General features: G+C 34.3%; 1 protein-coding gene across 8 annotated transcripts; it reads left to right on the top strand.

The window, feature by feature from the left end:
• Window positions 1-3,726: 3,726 nt before the first annotated feature.
• Window positions 3,727-7,032, top strand: LOC110719973 (26S proteasome non-ATPase regulatory subunit 4 homolog). 8 transcript variants are annotated; one of them, XR_002511202.1, is made up of 6 exons: window positions 3,744-4,057; window positions 4,206-4,311; window positions 5,240-5,305; window positions 5,571-5,658; window positions 6,512-6,591; window positions 6,693-7,032. XR_002511202.1 is itself a non-coding variant. In XM_021898976.1 (4 exons), the coding sequence occupies exons 1-3, from the start codon at window positions 3,977-3,979 to the stop codon at window positions 5,290-5,292; spliced, it is 240 nt and encodes a 79-aa protein (XP_021754668.1). In that variant the 5' UTR covers window positions 3,753-3,976; the 3' UTR covers window positions 5,293-5,305; window positions 6,693-7,032. The 8 variants fall into 8 exon arrangements, 1 of the variants encoding a protein (XP_021754668.1); XR_002511200.1 differs by having other exon boundaries at window positions 3,727-4,057; window positions 5,571-6,591; XR_002511201.1 differs by having other exon boundaries at window positions 3,727-4,057; window positions 5,571-6,595.
• Window positions 7,033-18,213: the final 11,181 nt, after the last annotated feature.

Genomic DNA, 18,213 nt, shown 5'->3' with positions numbered 1-18,213 from the left:
GTTTTTATGTTTATACAACCATAGCAATAGATAACTTTAGAGAAAGAGATGGTGAGGGGGAAGCATGGGGATAAGGAGTGGATGAGAGAGAGAGAGAAGGGGGATGTGTGAAAGAAAGATGCATCGAGAGAAGAGGGAGGGATAAAGAAGTAGAGAGAGAGAGAGAGAGAGAGAGAGAGAGAGAGAAATAGAGGGAATGGGTGAAAGGTAGATGCGTTGAGAGTTGGAAGGGTCAAGAGAGAGAAAAGGGCCAAGAGAGAAAGAGGAAGGGCAGGCTAAGAGAGAATATGGGTCGGGAAAAAGAAAGAGCATAAGAGAAAAAAGAACAGGGAGAGAGAAGCCGAGAGAAGAGAAAGAGAAAGAGAGAGAGAACGAAGAGCTGGAAGAGAATTGAAAAAGAGTGAGAGAGAAAGAGAGAGAGAAGGAGGGTCAGGGAAAGAGAGAATCAGAATAGAGAAAAATATAGAGATAAATAGAGACAGAGATAGAGTGATCATGAACGAGAGGGATCGAGAAAGAGATAGCTTGACTGATAAAGAGAGACAGGGGGGGGAGGCTGAAAGAATGAGGGGATAAAGAGAAGTCGGGTGAGATTAAAGGGCCGGGGGAGTGAGATCAAGTGCATGCAACCTAATAATTTTCACAGCCTTTTAAAGGATGGAACAAGGACAAGAAAGACTAGGGAAGAAAGAGAGTGGGAGAGAGTTTAGGCCAATAAAGGAAGGAATGAGTGAGAGAAGAGCAGTCGACCAATAACTTTCAAATCCGTAGAAAAAGAACAATTAAGACAAGGTAGGGGGAAAAGAAAAGGAAAAAGAGAGGGACAATTTAGGGCAATAGAGAAATGAAAATGTGGTACTTGTTCCCCTATCACTTGCTTATTACCGCCTTTTTCAAATAATCCTTTTTTCCCACTCATTTCCATTTTACTATACTTTCGAAACTAATAAAACACTTTGTAGAAGACGAGTGAGTAGTTGTACTCTACTTAATGCTTAATATTTTTAGAGACATGTTTATTAACTAACGAGAATAAAATTCAACTTACTCTACTACTCAGAACCCTAGATTCTCATTCGTAAAACAATACATTAACAACTTATTTATGTTAATTAAAAAACGACCTTGAAGATAATGATTAAGTGAATATAACTTATAATTATTATAAACTTATAAATTAAATTGTAATAAACATGTATCAAAAGCGTTTTTATTGCTTAATTCATATACAATTGCACCGATTAATCCCCTAAATTAGCGCTTAGCAAAACTATTTGAAAATCCGAAAATATGATGATTTGATCCGCACATGATCCAAAAATTATGGATATTCGATCCGAAAAAAAATCAGATATCGGATATTCAAAATAATCACACACGATTAACATTAACACTACAACAAACTATTTTTTATAATACATTAAATTAAGCTCCCCTAATCAGCATGTTAATAACACCTCGAACTACGAAACACGGTCACAGCCACGAAACTTACATATCTTACAGTTGGGGGGCACGCGTGCTCCAACAACTATATATATATATATATATATATATATATATATATATATATATATATATATATTAAAGTGGGAACTGCAACTACTGTTCTTAGTACAATGTGTGGTTCCTACACTTGGGAGTACCATGCGTATGGTACACCTGTATCAAAACAACAGACCCACATCAGGTATAGATAGAGTAGAGAAAGGCGGAAAGAACATCAGGTATAGATACAAAATACACGACATTAAATATGAATATTCAATTTCCTTTAATTTAGGAAAAGATAATTATTAATTGATCTTTAATTACCCACATATTAGCTGTCATATCTTTTCAAAATATTTGAGTTTTCCAAATTCATTTTTTATCTCTCTTCATATTGTTTTATCCCAAAAAAATGCAATCTTTTCCAAGACAAAACGTTCAAATTTGTATTGGAATTTTTTTTTTTTTCACTAAAAAAATTATATCCCTATATTTTCAAAAAAAAAAAAAGTTCATATTTTTCACTTAAAAATCCTTTTTTTTATATTTAATTAGTTTATTAAATCTTGTAATGGTCGTCTAAATTATGATCATGTGTATCTTTTGTAATGTTCATTAGATGATTTAATAATGTTCTTTATCGGAAAACACGTAGTATTTTATATTTTTTTTGTAATGTATAATTACTTAATAATAATATAGAGTATTAATTTTGCAAGTTCGTTATTATATCATATATTCTTAATTAGTTAATAATATTGCATGTTCTTAATTCAATCTTTTGGTAAACCATTTTAAATATGCATGTTCATCAATTGTAATTGTAATGTACTTTTACTATCCCTTCATTGCTTGTTGTGAATTATTATTTAAAATTTGTCTTTTGATCATAGTGGTTAATTCACGTATTGTTCATTACATGATAGTATCATGTTCTTTATTAATAACATGAATGTCCTTTATCAATATTATGGATGAATGCTTTAGATTTGAAAGCCCATCATTGTCCCAAAAAACTTCTCATCAACCTCGGTAATCCTGATTACAAAAAGAAAAAAAAAACATAATTATTAGATGCTATAAATTAGGAAAATGTGGATAATAATAATAATAATAATAATAATAATAATAATAATAATAATAATAATAATAATAATAATAATAATATAAGGGTTAAACCAGACAAACATGTTTATGTATAATACTCTCTTTTTTTCTAAAAAAAAAACATGAACATGAAAGTATAAAAACATACTATGAAGTAAAAAGAACATTCTTGGTATTATTGAAACCCAAAGAATATTTTTAATTACCGACATATATTTTTTTTCTTTTTCCTGAGAAAGAACGTATGTTCTTTAATATATCAATAATGTTCTTTAATATATCAATACGTTCTTTGATGTCAATAATTTCTGTAATATATACACATTGATTACAACACATTGATTTGAGCAAAGTACATAAAGAATACAACAAAGTACATATATATATTTAGTAAATGTACATGCGTAATATCAACATTGATTTTAGCAACTTGATTTTAGCAAAGTACACAAAGAGTAAAACAAAGTACATATATATTTAGTAAATGTACATGCGTTTTTCATATAATATCAACATTGATTTCAGCACTAATAAATATAATAAGTTAAATAAACGAACATAGCTAAATAATTAAATAACTTCATCTTCAACCTTAAACATATTGCTGTAAAAATAAATATATAATTATAAATCGATAATAAAATTTAAATTAGCAACAATACCTAAATTTAACAATAAAAAATAAGAATTAACAAATGAAAAGATAATCGATTAACCAATTTACCTTCATTTTCGTTTACGATATCCTCGAATTCACCTTCATTACTGATATCATCATCATCATCACCAACAAATCTAGCATCAAAATCATGGCGAAATTTAGATTGATAAACCATTATTAACATCTTCTACAGAGGATTCTATTGATCGGTCGACAAATTTCTCTCTGTAATTTTTTCTCTCTAAAATTTTAGGATCTCTGTAATTTTCTCTCTCTAAAATGTTTAAAAAATGGAAAATGTCAATTAAGGATGATTATCGAAAATTGAAAGCTATTTAAACGGAAAAAACTCCTTGTAATTAAGCTAGAATTTTTTTTTCCCAATAATTTGATTCCAACAATTTAGTTACGCCGCATCACCACATGCACCATAGTGTATTATACAAATTTTATTCGTAGTAACAGTAACTTTTGGTGCTATTACTTTGCGACCCTGAATTCAATGAATTGCCGATGTCCCTTTATTGTTTCTGTTTCTTTGGTGGCCTTGCATTTGGCAGCTGTCTGAGCCAGTTCTTTCTATCTCTTAACTCTCAAGTCTTCTTCCTTCTTCTCCTCTCACTGTCTTTCTCTCTCCTCCCGTTTCTCCTCTCCCCGCTCTCACTAGCTATCTCCTCCATTGAATCGACTATGATCTGCATCGATAATTAGGATTGGATGCGTAATGGAGATTACTCGCCCACCAGATTTCAAGCTCTTTTCGATGCTGTTAACCTCATCTGCGGCGCTAAAACTCAGGTTTTCTTTCTCTATCTGCACTTCTTTTAAACCCTAATTTACAATTAGGGGGTTAAATTTGGTGTCAATGGTGTTGGTTTCATCAATTTGGTAGTTTGTTGTGGATAGTATTTGATGGGTTTGATGTTATTGATATGATTTCTTGTAGTCTAATCCGGAGAATACTGTCGTAATTCTGACTATGGCTGGAAAAGGTGTTCGTGTTTTTGTCACTCCCACCAGTGATCTTGGAAAGATATTGGCTTGTATGCACGGTTAGTTTTCGATCGATCCTCTAATGCCTTCCGTTTTCAGTATTAAGTTAGTTCCTCGATCCTCCAATGCCTTCAATTTTCAGTATCCTTTAATTCTTTGGCAGGTATCTTTCTTTGTTCATTTATGTTTAGTCCATTTCTCAGGTTTTTTTTGGGTATTTATTTGATGAATTTGAATTCTGGGATTTGGGTTTTGTTTATTTTATGGGTATTGTTGGATTTCTGTTTAGAGGGGAAAAAATGAATTTATTTGTGCAATTTGATCCAAAAGTGGTCATTATGCTCATAGTTAAATCTGGTTGTCCTTTGATTTCTCAATTATCCATGTTTATTTTGATTTGAGTTTCTCTACTTTGATGCGAGTATTAGTGAGATTTGGGGAAACGATTACTCATACCTTGACGATCGGTTACTAAAATTAGCTTTACCTTGAATTGAGAATTTCTGTACATGCTGATAACATGGCTGATACTCTGTAATTGTTATTTATGAACTTTAATAAGTGAATTTTTAGTGTTGTGAATGTTATTAAATCTGTTAAGGTAGCTCAAAAGATAGGCATTTTTAGTGTTATAAGATAATATGATTCATTTCTGGAAGTAATTTGGTAAAATCTGGAGTAAGAAATATGTTTGATTACATTGTAACTTATCGAGTCTATATAGGCATAGTGGATCGTTGAGTCCATTCTCGTGTATTGATATATTTTTCTTTAGAGAGAAAATAAGTAGGAGCTGAGTGGCATTTTTCTTATAAACTATTTCATGAATGCATTTTTAGAATTACCTTCCTATAAAATTATGGTATTTAATTTAATTTCTCGATAATTATTATGGAGGAATAGGAAGCTGAATCAATCACTGCAGAATTTAATTTTTTCAGTATTGATATTGAGATTTTTAGCTATACTTTTTTGCTTTTGTTATAGAATGGGACTTCAGAAGAGGTGGTGAAGATAGTAGAAACTCTCAATGCAGGTGAAGGTCATGAAAAGGTATGAAAAGGAATCTCACATTCAAGAACGAGACTAAGTTGCTTGAGCATTTTGTGTAGTTGTATAAATTGCCACCTCATGTATGAAGTTTGGCATGTTTGTAACACTTTGCAGCAACCAGCCTAGATTTATCAGTGGGAAAGAAAATCTGCTTATCATAAAATGATGTTATTAGTTGATTGCATTTGTTGGATGCTTTTGCACTGTTTGCGTGAAGATTGCGACACTATTCATAATATGACTATGGTATGTATTAAATTTTTAGGGAGGAGTTAGAAAAACAGAGAGGGATCATGAAAGATAAATGAAGCTGCAAGAACAAGGGAAAGTTAAGCAAGCAAAGAAAGACTTAGGTCAGTTTTGGGATTATATTCTCACTTTTGCTGTCAAATACTTGTATTGATTGTATGTTCTGTCTGCACTTCTTAAAGAAGCAGGAAATAGATAATGTACCTAAAGTAGATGAGGCTTGGATGAGCTTTGAATAACTTAATGTATGAGCTATCGAATTTGCTATAGAATACTTTATAATAAGCAAATCAACCTCCATACATTTTATAGGCGATTTAATTTTAAATGCTTAGTTTGAATATTTGCATACATCCTACTAACTTGATACATAAGGCTTCAAATCCCTTTTGCTTTGTGTTTGGGTTGATGAATTGGAAGGAAGAGCCTGGGAGATAATAAAGGCAATATATATGTATTGCATTCTCTCTTTTGATTTTAAAAAAGGGGAGGGTAATTAAAAGGGTTCATTTTCCTGACATATAATACACCAAGCTACTCACAAGCGCAAGCCAGGAAGTTATGGGATAGACTTTGTGAATTAGCTTAAGCTGCACACATAAACATCTTAAAGGCCGAGTCTATGTTAGTTATATCAGATTTGTTTTATTTCTTTGCTTTGTTTTCTGATGTGTATATAGATTAGGTTTTTTTTTTTATTTTTTATTTTTTTTATTTTTTCATTTTTTTTGTGCCTTGTGTATATAAGTCTAGGCCATGCTTTGCCCCCGAGCTCTATAGCAGATAAAGTGTATAAAGCTGTTAAAGGCAGCTAGAATAGTAGAATTAAGTATCTTGAATTTAAAGCATCAGTTTTTGCATATGCCTTCATCATCATTGATGTCTTAAATATATGTCCGCAAGTTAATACATTTGTTCTTTTTTGTTTGTTTATCTCTGTAACTGATATATCTGCAGGTTAATAATTTGGTGGTTACAAATATCTCTTAACATGGGTGACATTTAGAATGCTCCTCTTTCACAAGAGGAAACTACTTGTAGGTCTCTTTTTATGAACTTTAGGTATAATAGAAGCTAATTGTTTATCGTGTTTTCATCAGTGATTAGCTCTATTTTTTTTATTCTACTTTTTTTTCAGATAATTTGGGATGTAGTGGGCAAGCCTGAAATATCTAGGGCCAAAGCTTGAGCTTGAGCTTGAACAAGAATGCATAGAAGTATACACGAGCAAAGTTGATGTGGCTAACCACTCTAGAGCTCAGCTACAACTGGCTATTGATGATTCAGATGCAGAAATTGCAACCATCTATTCTGCAATTGGAGAACTTCCATTACATATCAGCTGTCACCTACATACTGTTAGAACAAATCTTAATGATCCATGTTTCCATTGTGAATCTTTGTAGATTTTTAATGCGATTAAGATGTATTCAGATTCATTTCTTTGATCAATTTCTATTAACATTTATTTATGTCAATTTCATATATAATTCCCAAAATTCAATGAAGGAAGAGATGCATATAAGAAAAGCAAACATGAAAGATAGAAAAGCAAACAGGAAAGATCAGTTTCTTAGAGTCATTGAACAAATTAAAATGTCCAATGGGGTTGAAATATACCCCATATTCAAAGTTGTTATCAAATAGGAGTGTTTATTTTGTACCCATTAACTAATTACTAATGTCATTAACAATAGGATGAATTTTGGAATCACTCAACATTGGCTTAGCTTGATTACAATGAGACTTATTTAATCAAGCACAAGTTTAGGTACTGCTTTCTCTGTCTCATATTACAAAGTTTGCATTCTTTTTTAGGTAAGTCAAATTAAAAGCCTATTTCAATACATTTGACAATATTGCCTCCTTTTAATGAGTTGTCATCTTTTTTTCTTTTTCTTTTTTTGTACTAATGATGCCTTTTGATATCAATCCAAATAGTTTCTCCCTCCCTCTCTAAGTCTCTATAATAATTTCCAACTAATTTTTCTCTCTCTAACTCCACATTACACATATGTACCCTCAATGATTAATTTTAAGGAATCTACAACCTACTTAATTCTCGTGAAATAACCCAAATAGGCTTTGTTTAAATGTTTAATTAGCTAACGATATTCAAAGTCAACATACTCTATTATTCAAACCTATAAAAGCTCTTTAGTAAAACTATACAAGAACAACTTATTAATGTTAATTATGAAACAATCTTGAGGATAATTATTAAGTGAACATAACTTATAATTATCATAAATTTATTAATTAAAACGTAATACACATGTATCAAAAGCATTTTTATTTATTACTTAATACATGTACAATTGCACCGATTAATCCATTAAGATGGATGCGGAATTTATTGGGAGCTTCGTTAATTACTTGAGCTAATTTTATAGCGTTTAATCACATAATCGGTTAACAACTTTGACTAGTTTTAATTAGGCGCGTTAATTGGATTAACCACCTAAGTTAGTTACTAGTTTACGCGTATTTTGCGTTGTTACTTGTTTTACATTGTAAAATGCATGATCCATTCACATATAGTGAATGGATGAATGGAATAAATATTCTACCACAGGTTTTACGAAAATGGCAACTACTGGGGCTCGATTAGGATAGTAAATACGGACTGCGATCCTTTATGTATTTTTGTAAATATAAATACGGTCTGCGTACCGTTGTGTATTTTTTGTACCTTAATATTTAGATTAGTCCTAGTCATAATTACTAGTATTTGCATTATAAATGGTTATGTCTCAACGATGGCGATTCTTAGAAGACGAGGCCAAGATGATGTGATGAAGACCCTTGAAGACTTGAAGACTCAAGGGGTCATACTAGTTGCCAAATGCATCTTTTACATATGTTTTCCATATATAATTATGCTCATATATGAATGATATGTTGGATGCATGTTTAGGATTACGAATGTTGCGATGATTAATTTCACTTAAATCAACCAACATAGAAACCCTAGGTCCCTATAAAATTGAGTCAAATTTGCCATTCCAAAATAACACTTACCGAACTAATGTGAATAGTGATGGGCTATGCCAAAGCAAGGCATCACTATCTCCCTAGGAACGTAAGGTATACTAGGTATACAAGTTGATTTTGGTTAAACTCAACGATATCAGTAAGGAGTCCTTAGATGTCGTGGAAATGGAGATAAAACGTCAAGAAATCATTAGATGCGACGTTTTATTGAACCAATAGTAGCTTAGAGCTATTAGCAATTGGATTGTTTACCTTAAAATATTAAGTGTTAAGACAAGCCAAAGCATGCTTAATCACTTTTTGATTTTTGGGATCTTGGAATCATTTCATTTTCTCCTAAAAGGGACAAATTTAATGTGTGGATAAAACGCTCAATAAGATTGAAAATTTGCATGTATGCTTTAAATTTCAAACTTATTTGTTTTATGAATGGTTTTTCATTTCAAATTCTTTCAATTGTAGAATCATGCCTGCAACTAATAACAACAACAACTTAATGTGCCCGGAACTCCCCGATAAGTTGGCTTTTAGCGCAAACTTGGTAAACTTCAAGGAATGGAAAGAGGAACTCCGGAAAACTCTTCGGAATTGTTCTATAGTGTACATTCTTGATACTCCCATTCTAAGCTTCTTCTCTAAGGGAATCATGAGTGATGAAGCTCATGATGCACGATCTTCCGATTGCAAGAAAGTCTCACGACTAATGGCTAATTCCATTCCGGAAGAATGGAAGGAAAAGTTCTCCTATTTTCCGGACATGTTCCTCAAAGCACTTGAGGACATTGTCAATGTGAGATTCATCAAGAGTCTCAATGGAAACTATGATGGACTTGTGTTTTATGTGACTAGTTCACTCTCAAACATGAAGATAAAGCCACTGGAAGAGGGTTGTCTTGCTAAGGAGTGGTACCGGCTTTGGTCAAGGGTTTACAATACCAAATTGAGACCCGGTATGCCCCTCCAACCTCATGTGCTTAGAATGACTAGGTTCTTCAAGCACATGGAGCTTCTTAGAATGCCATTGGAGGATGAGATGACGGGTAATATCTTGCTTGCCTCACTCCACTCGGGCTATGATGCACTTAGGATTCTTATAGCTGGGGGAAAGGAGTCACACTCTTTAAGAGATATGGTGTAGCTACTTCGCAAAGCCAACTCCTATGGAGCAACCAAAATGCTGTTGAGACCAAAGAAGGAGTTCAAGAACAAAGCGAAGATGCGATGCTTCTATTGTGGTGGGAAAGGCCATTGCAAAAGGGAATGCAAGATCTTCCAAAGGGATGAGGAGAACAAGAATGTGTATAAGCTTTTCATAGGTATTGGATACCATGTATGACTTACTTCATGCTCCCATTTTTAGGGACCAAGTGAGAGGGCTTTACAAGTGGATGTGCAACCACGAGCAGACAATGAAGATGGTCTTTCCGTCATGCTTGTAGGCACATCATTTGTCTTTGGCTTGTAATATAACTAATTCTTGTTTATCATGCTTACTGTTGAACATATTTTGATCTATGGCGTTGGACGCCGGGTTATTTGATCACAAGACTATAACAATGGTTGTTTTTGAATATCTTGCTTATATGTTTTATGAGATCACACATTTTATATGTGACTAGAAAAGTGTTAATGATACCACCAAAAGAGTTAAGATCATTGAGTCGAATGAAACCTACTTGTGGCATTGTCGTCTTGGCCACATTAACATCAAACGCATCAAGAAACTTCTACAAGAAGGTATTCTTGACTCATTCGACTTAGAGTCGTTTGAAAATTCCGAAGGATGTTTATTAGGCAAGATGATAAAGCAACCATTCTCCAAGTTGGGAGAAAGGGTTAGTGACCTATTGGGTCTTATACACACGGATGTATGTGAACCAATGAGTACACCCGCAAGGAATGGTTATCGCTATTTATCACTTTCACGGACGACTATAGTAAATATGGATATGTCTACCTTATGTCAAACAAATCTGAATCTTTTGAGAAATTCAAAGAATTTCAGAGTGAAGTGGAAAATCAGCTTGGCAAGAAAATCAAAGCGCTTCGATCGGATCGAGGTGGCGAGTATTTGAGCCATGAATTCAACGATCATCTGAAAGAGCATGGTATTCTCTCAGAGTTGACACCTCCTGAAACTCCACAATGGAACAGAGTGTCCGAGAGGAGGAATCGAACCTTGTTAGACATGGTCCGATTAATGATGGGTCTTAGCGATCTTCCTATCTCTTTCTGGGGACATGCACTTTGAACCGCGACACTAACATTAAACCAAGCTTCGTCAAAAGCTGTCGAAAAGACTCCATATGAATTATGGACGAAGATACCTCCAAGGTTGTCTTTTCTTAAGATTTGGGGTTGCGAAGCATATGTCAAGAAGTTAATTTTTGACAAACTTCACCCAAAATCAGACAAGTGTTTCTTTGTGGGATACCCAAAAGAAACTAAAAGGTATTACTTCTACAAAAAATCCGAGAACAAAGTGTTTGTTGCTCGTGATGGTGTCTTTTTAGAGAATGAACACCTTTCCAAAATGACAAGTGGGAGGAAAATTGAACTCGATGAAGTTCGAAAGGATGAGCAACAAAGTCAAACTGACAAAACTGACAATCAAAGTGCTTTAGAAGCAGCTGTTGACATTGGTCAGAGTCAAACCGACAATGTGCAAAGTTAAACTGACAATGCAAATGCTCAAACTATTACCCTGCGTAGGTCGCAACGACCAAGATCTCAACTAGATAGATATCTCGGTGTTTTCTTATCGAGGATCAAGACATCCTAGATGTGGATGGAGATGAGCCAGCGACGTACAAGCAAGCTATGACGAGCCCCGACTCTGCAAAATGGCAAGAAGCCATGAAATTCGAGATGGACTCCATGCTTGAAAATCAAGTATGGGACTTGGTTGATTTGCCCGAAGGTTACACACCAATCGGTTGCAAATGGATTTCAATTTGACAACCGATAAAGATGGAAATGTATATGTATACAAAGATAGATTAGTGGCAAAAGGTTACATGAAAATTCACGGGGTTGATTATGATGAAACCTTTTCACCAGTTGCAATGCTTAAGTCCGTCCGGATTATCCTAGCAATTGCTGCATATTACGATTACGAAATATGGCAGATGGACGTCAAAACCGCCTTCCTAAATGGAATTTTGGAAGAAACTGTGTACATGACACAGCCGAAAGGTTTTATGGATCCAAGCAATTCTAGGAAGGTATGCAAGCTTAAGAAGTCCATTTATGGATTAAAGCAGGCAAGCAAAAGTTGGAATCTGCGATTTGATAAAGCCATTAGTAAGTTTGGTTTTATCAAGAATCCAGATGAGTCTTGTGTTTACAAGAAGGTCAGTGGGAGTGACATCGCATTCCTCGTCTTATATGTCGATGACATATTTCTCATTGGAAACATCGTTCCAATGTTAGAGTCTATAAAGGCTTTGCTTAGAAAGTGTTTTTCAATGAAGGACTTGGGAGAGGCAGTACATATTAGGCATCATGATTTATAGGGATAGATCTAAGAAGATGATTAGATTGAGCCAAAGTACTTACATCGATAAGGTACTGGCACGATTCAACATGTAGGAGGCCAAGAGAGGGCACCTACCCATGTCACATGGTATAACTCTCGGCAAGAAGAAGTGTCCACAGACACCTGATGAGCGAGAGAGGATGAATTAGATTCCATATGCTTCGCTTATTGGATCGATCATTTATGCCATGATATGTACTGGGCCGGATGTATTGTGTGCCTTGAGTGCTACGAGCCGATACCAATCAGACCCAGGAGAGGCGCATTAGACTGCGGTCAAGAATATCCTAAAGTACCTGAAGAGGAACAAGGATAAATTTCTGGTCTACGGTGGGAGTAATGATTTGGTTGTTAGAGGTTACACCAACGCAAGCTTCCAGACTTACAGAGATGACTTCAAGTCGCAATCAGGGTACATATTCTATTTAAATGAAGGAGCGTTTAGTTGGAAGAGTGCTAAGCAAAGCGCAACGACAAATTTTACAACCGAAGCCGAATACTTGGCAGCTTCAGAAGAAGCTAAGGAGGCAGTTTGGATTCGTAAGTTCGTTGGTGAACTTAATGTTGTACCCTCAATCAAGGGTCCGATAGATCTCTATTGTGATAACAATGGAGCTATCGCTCAGGCCTGGGAGACAAAGGAACGTCAGAAGGTCAAACATGTCAAGAGGCTATTTCACATGATAAGGGAATGGAAGTCCGAGGGTGAAATCAGAATTTGTAAGATTGGAACGGATGATAATGTAGCCGATCCACTCACTAAACCTTTGCCTCAAGTGAAACACATTAAGCACGTTGAGGCAATGGGAATGAGGCACGTTGGAGATTGGATTTGATTTCCCTGTTCATTTGTTTTAATTAATTTTGAGGATTTTAATATAAAACACTATGTTGAACCATTCGATTTTTGAGTAATTTAATTTTCTGCAAATTATTATCACTCCATTTCTCTTTAATTGTGGTTTAGAATTAAATAACGAGTCCATTCGATTTTTGAGAATATTCTAAATAGGGTATTAAGACAATGTCTTGGATATTAAAACACCTATTAAGTGAACATTGAATATTTTAATCGAAAATTATCCCTGATCAAGGTCATTTAGATGTTGGACGACTGATGACCACTTGAGATTAGCGTGTAGTATGATTTATAGCACCGTTTCTTGTGCTACAAGGACATGATTGTTGTTTGCTCGGGGGTATTTTGAGGCTAGGGTTATATTTGTAACTTGTTGTTTGCTTGATTTCTCGTCTCCTCGATTCCTAAATTTAACTCGACTTACGACGCTCGGTTTCCGATGCTCTAAGCTCAGAATCCGACGTCTATGTTCACAATACTCTAATGACTTATTTAATCCTTCGAACACTCTAATACTCTAATGCAAGGCGAGCTAGCCGCACCATCGCAAGGCCAGCAGCACGCAAGTGTTTGCCGGGCCTCGCACATGGTCGCAGCGAGTGTGCGAGCTTGCTAGCAATAGCAGCACACAGCCACGCATAGCAGCCCGCATCACTAAGGCCTGTATTGCGGGCTGGTGCGAAGGTCTAGCGTGTGAGGTAGCACTGTGCTGGGCTGCGCCTAGCACAAGCAACGCAGCAGCACGCAATGTGTGCGTAGGCTGTGGGTTGTGCGTGCTTGTGTGTTGGGCTGCGTGCACGCAAAACGCTCAGCTAGTAGGTCTAACAAAGGGGCCAGGCCGCCAGCAAGGCAACGTTGGTGCCCAAGGTTGGTAGCATCAGCTGGCTCGCATGCATTGGCTGAGTGTAGGAGCCGATTTATGAGGTTTTGCTTGGGGAGCAAGGGGAGGGTAGTCTCCCCCTTGTGGTCCTCACCTAACCCCTTGCTCTCTACTTGAAATTTGTTGTTGATTCATTTGCATTTTAATTTGATTTTAGATTTAAATTAAAATAAATTCCTTTTTACTAACTCTCCCACATTGATGGGAGATTGGAATTCTAAGGCTCCTTTCCCTATAAATACCAATCATTTGGCATTGGGAGAGGGAACTTGAGTTGTGAATTTGAAAGGATCTCCACAAGCGAGAACACTTTCATTCTAATACTCTAAGTACTTTTGGTCTAGCCACGACTAAGCTTCGGGGTAGGGGCCGTTTGGGTCGGGTCTCGAGGGTGAGAGACGTTGGAGGCTTGTGCATGTGTAAAACTCTACACTTTCAAGTACGAGCTCTAAGAAAGAGCGAAGCACGCATCAAGGGTATGATCGTTTCTGTCTCTCTCTTAGTTAATTAATTATGTGGTTATTAATTAATATGCATGTTTAGTTACTTTAATTTGTGTGCGGATTTTGGGAGGGTTTCATTCCGCGTAATTTCGGACACTACGAAACCCAACAGTCCCAGCATACAACACCATTAAGATGGTGCCACATTAGCACTAGTCAAAAAAAGAAGAGGGAAAAGTGTTCACCCATTATGGCGCCTTCAACATAATTGGCAGTCTCGTGTCTGGGCGGGATTCTTGGTGGGGTAATTGTGTGGCGCAAACATTGCATCATTTATTCTTTTTTATTCATAAATTATTATCCATTGATGTTGGATCAAATTCCAACCATGTTACAGTAAAATAAAAGGGTTTATCTGGAGAAAATGAACATACTGTTGGAGTTCATTATCGTCGGCGAATGTTCTAGTGAAGTAAAAAGTCTTTGAAATCGTGAGCTTGTTTAGTTCATGATAAACAAATTCGATTTTGTTCAACAATTCACCTTTGTTCATTTTGTACGTCATTTATCTCAGAATTTTAGATTCTAAGAACTCTTGTACATGATATCGATTTAGTTAAAATAATTATTTAAATTTAAATAATGTCATTTTGTTCATTTATCAAGATGTTGACGAAATTTTAAATTCCCGTTGAATTTGATTAAATCATCTATTAACAAAGATATTCGATAAAAACATGTCACGATTTGCATTTCTTGCGACATCCTTGACTCATGCGAGTTTGATAACTTTTTAGTAACAATCACATTTCTCTTAGTAACGAGTGGTTAGTAAAAGCAATAAATAAATAGCCCCAAGTATATAGTTTATTTATATTTAATAACTATATTAATAGTTGTGAATTTTTTTTGTTATAGTGAATATTCCCTTTTATATATTCTTAAAACACCATAGTCCTACATGGCACTCTATATTCTCGTGAAAACTACTACCCTTTATATATAAATATTTAATTACGAGAATTTGTTAATGTTTATATATGCATCACATCATTCACTACATGAATTATTTCGAGTACAAAGAACATATTATTGATAAATAATCCCTAAGCTTGTGTTTAAAAATAATTTTTTGACTTAGCGTATAATTACTAAAAAATTGATTTATATATTTTTTATTTTACTATAACGTGTATGTGGTTACTAATTAATAAATTTTTGACTTAGCGTATTGTTACTAAAAATTTATTTATATATTTTTTAGTAGAAAAATTATTTGATTAAGGTGGATCTACGTCATCTAATGGATTAAAATATAGGCTACTTTAATAATTTGCAAAACAAGTACAAGTGTCAAATTATTTTATGCATTAATAAAGCCACATGACTATGTTTTCCTTGCGAATAAACCACAAAAGATGGTTAAAAGATGATGTGAATAGTGTAAATTTTTTAAAAACAAAAATTGACGTAGAGGATGTATTTTTTTAAAAACAAAAATTGATTCATAATCTTAATTATCTTGTATTTATCTAATCCAAGTTCAAAATTTTATTTTCAATCCAAATCCGTATTCATAATTGTTTTAAAATTATACTCCATATATTTATATAACTTAATTTAATGAAATTAATTCAATCTTTTCAACATAAATTTTATCATTCTTTTTTATTCTAATCCTAAATCATTTTTTTAAATATATTTTATGTATATATTTGATATAATTTGTAACTTTATTCATTGAATATTATTTCTTTTAATATATATTATGAATTTCTGCTCATTCGCTATATATTTAGATAAAATTTCTAATGTTAAAGGATAATATTTTTTATATAATTAGTAGATACTAAAAAAAATGATATATATATATATATATTATTTTACTTTAACATGTAAATGGTTACTAATAATTGAACTAAGAAAAAGAACCAAAACGAGAAAGGGAAAAATTATTTGATTAAGGGGGGATCTAAGTCATTTAACAGATACAAATATAGGCTAGTTTTATACTTTGCAAAACATGTATAAGTGTCAATTTTTTATTTTTATTTTATTTTTTTATTAACTGATAAATAGAAAGTAAAATTATTGGAAATACGTGTTAGGTGATGTGAATCTAGTGTAAATAGAAGGTGTTAGATAATGTGAATCTTGTTAAATAGAAGGTGTTAGATAATCTGAACCTTAGTTTTTAACTTAATGCATGATATTTCATTTTGCAATAAGCAAAACTATTTTGCCAAGTTAGTATTGTGCAATATTAAAACATTTGTCGGAATTATAATCAAATTTAAATGAAATTAATTGTGATCTTATTCATTGCTTGTTATTGATTTGCAACTCGATTGTTATTTACTTATTTCACTTTACTTATTCAACTTTATTTCTTATGACTTTCCAATAACTGGGTCTGTTTTATATCATCTATAACTCTAAGCACTTGCCATTTATTTCTCTTGGACATGAAACTAATTATTTAAACAAAAAGCATTACACATGATCAATAATGTCGCTTTATTACCTAACGATCAATGTATTTTATTATTCCAAATTATTAAGGGTAAATTGGTTATTTTGAAAGTAAATTATAATTACGTATAGTATTCAAAGTTTGACAGATTCGTTGAAAAATAATTGAGAATTATATTCAATATATCAATTTATAATTTATTATTAAAAACTAGATGTTTACAATTTTTTTGGGTTCAATTTCTTGTTACTACAAAAGTGTATTTATAAATATAACTTACTCATCACAAGATTTATGATACTATATTTGCTACTATCCTTGCAAATATCAATGTGAGGGTAAGGAAAAAAAAGGGTATAATATGCCTTTGCGAGGGATCGAACTCGGAACAATGTAACATCAGTGCAAATTAATGTCCTGCGTTAGTAACCAAGATTGCGGGATATTCACCATATCAACATTTGCAAAAAAATAAAATAAAAAATTATTCATATTAAGTACTACTATGTCGGTTTAAGATATGTGGTTACCAAACAAAACTGCTTGTGTTACTAAAAAAAATCCAAAAAACCGTTAGTGGACCCCACATTGTACACGTGTCATTTTTTTATTGGATAAAAAAATGAAAAATAAAAAGAAAAAGAAAAATCAGAAAGAAAAATAACCACTACCGGCAACCATGAACTGCCGCCGGAAGCCCCTAAACCCTAACCTAGCCCCACCGTCCGCACCCCCAGCCACCGAAAAACCCACCGGAGCCGACCTCAAAGCAACCTAGCCACTGAAAAACCCACCTAACCCATCCTTAAAACACCCCAACCACCGAACAGCCACTGAAAAACACCCCAAAACCCTAATATGGTTCCGGAACCCCAGCCACCAGCCTCCACCACCCCGAAACCCCACCCCCTTCTCTCTCGCCGCCATTTCTCCGTCGATGCCGGCCCCCTTCCCCTTCTCCTCCTCTTCCCAAACGCACAAAAACGCCATTGAAGCTCCATTGAAACTCACGCATGAAAGCTTGAGGAACATCATTTTTTCACCAAATTTTATTAAACTTGTACCAAAATGCTCACAATTCAACATACAATATTAGAGCAAACAATTTTGTGAATTACTTCACCAAACAAAAAACCTCAATTCAATTTTTTTAGGGTTCTTCACAAAAATTGGTGGTGATTGGAGTTTAAGCTGGTGGTGATGGTGGTTGTTTTGGTGTTGTGGACTGTGGGTTTTCCCGTGGAGTGGGGAATGGGGTTGCTGGGTTCCGGTGGCCGGTGGGCAGTGGGGATGGGGTGGCCAGGGAAGGAGGGTGGGGTTGGGTTGGATTTTCTGATTTTTTTTTTTATCCAATAAATAATTGACACGTGTACAATGTGGGGCCCACTAACGGTTTTTTGGATGGAAAACGTTAATGGGTAGTGGTACCCAAACTTTTTCAAACTTACGGGTAGTTGTAAACAAATAAAAAA

The sequence above is a fragment of the Chenopodium quinoa genome, unplaced genomic scaffold (assembly GCF_001683475.1).
Source record: "Chenopodium quinoa cultivar QQ74 unplaced genomic scaffold, ASM168347v1, whole genome shotgun sequence".
Taxonomy (NCBI): domain Eukaryota; kingdom Viridiplantae; phylum Streptophyta; class Magnoliopsida; order Caryophyllales; family Amaranthaceae; genus Chenopodium; species Chenopodium quinoa.
Note: the sequence above shows the minus strand (reverse complement) of the source record. Positions and strands in the feature narration are given on the sequence as shown.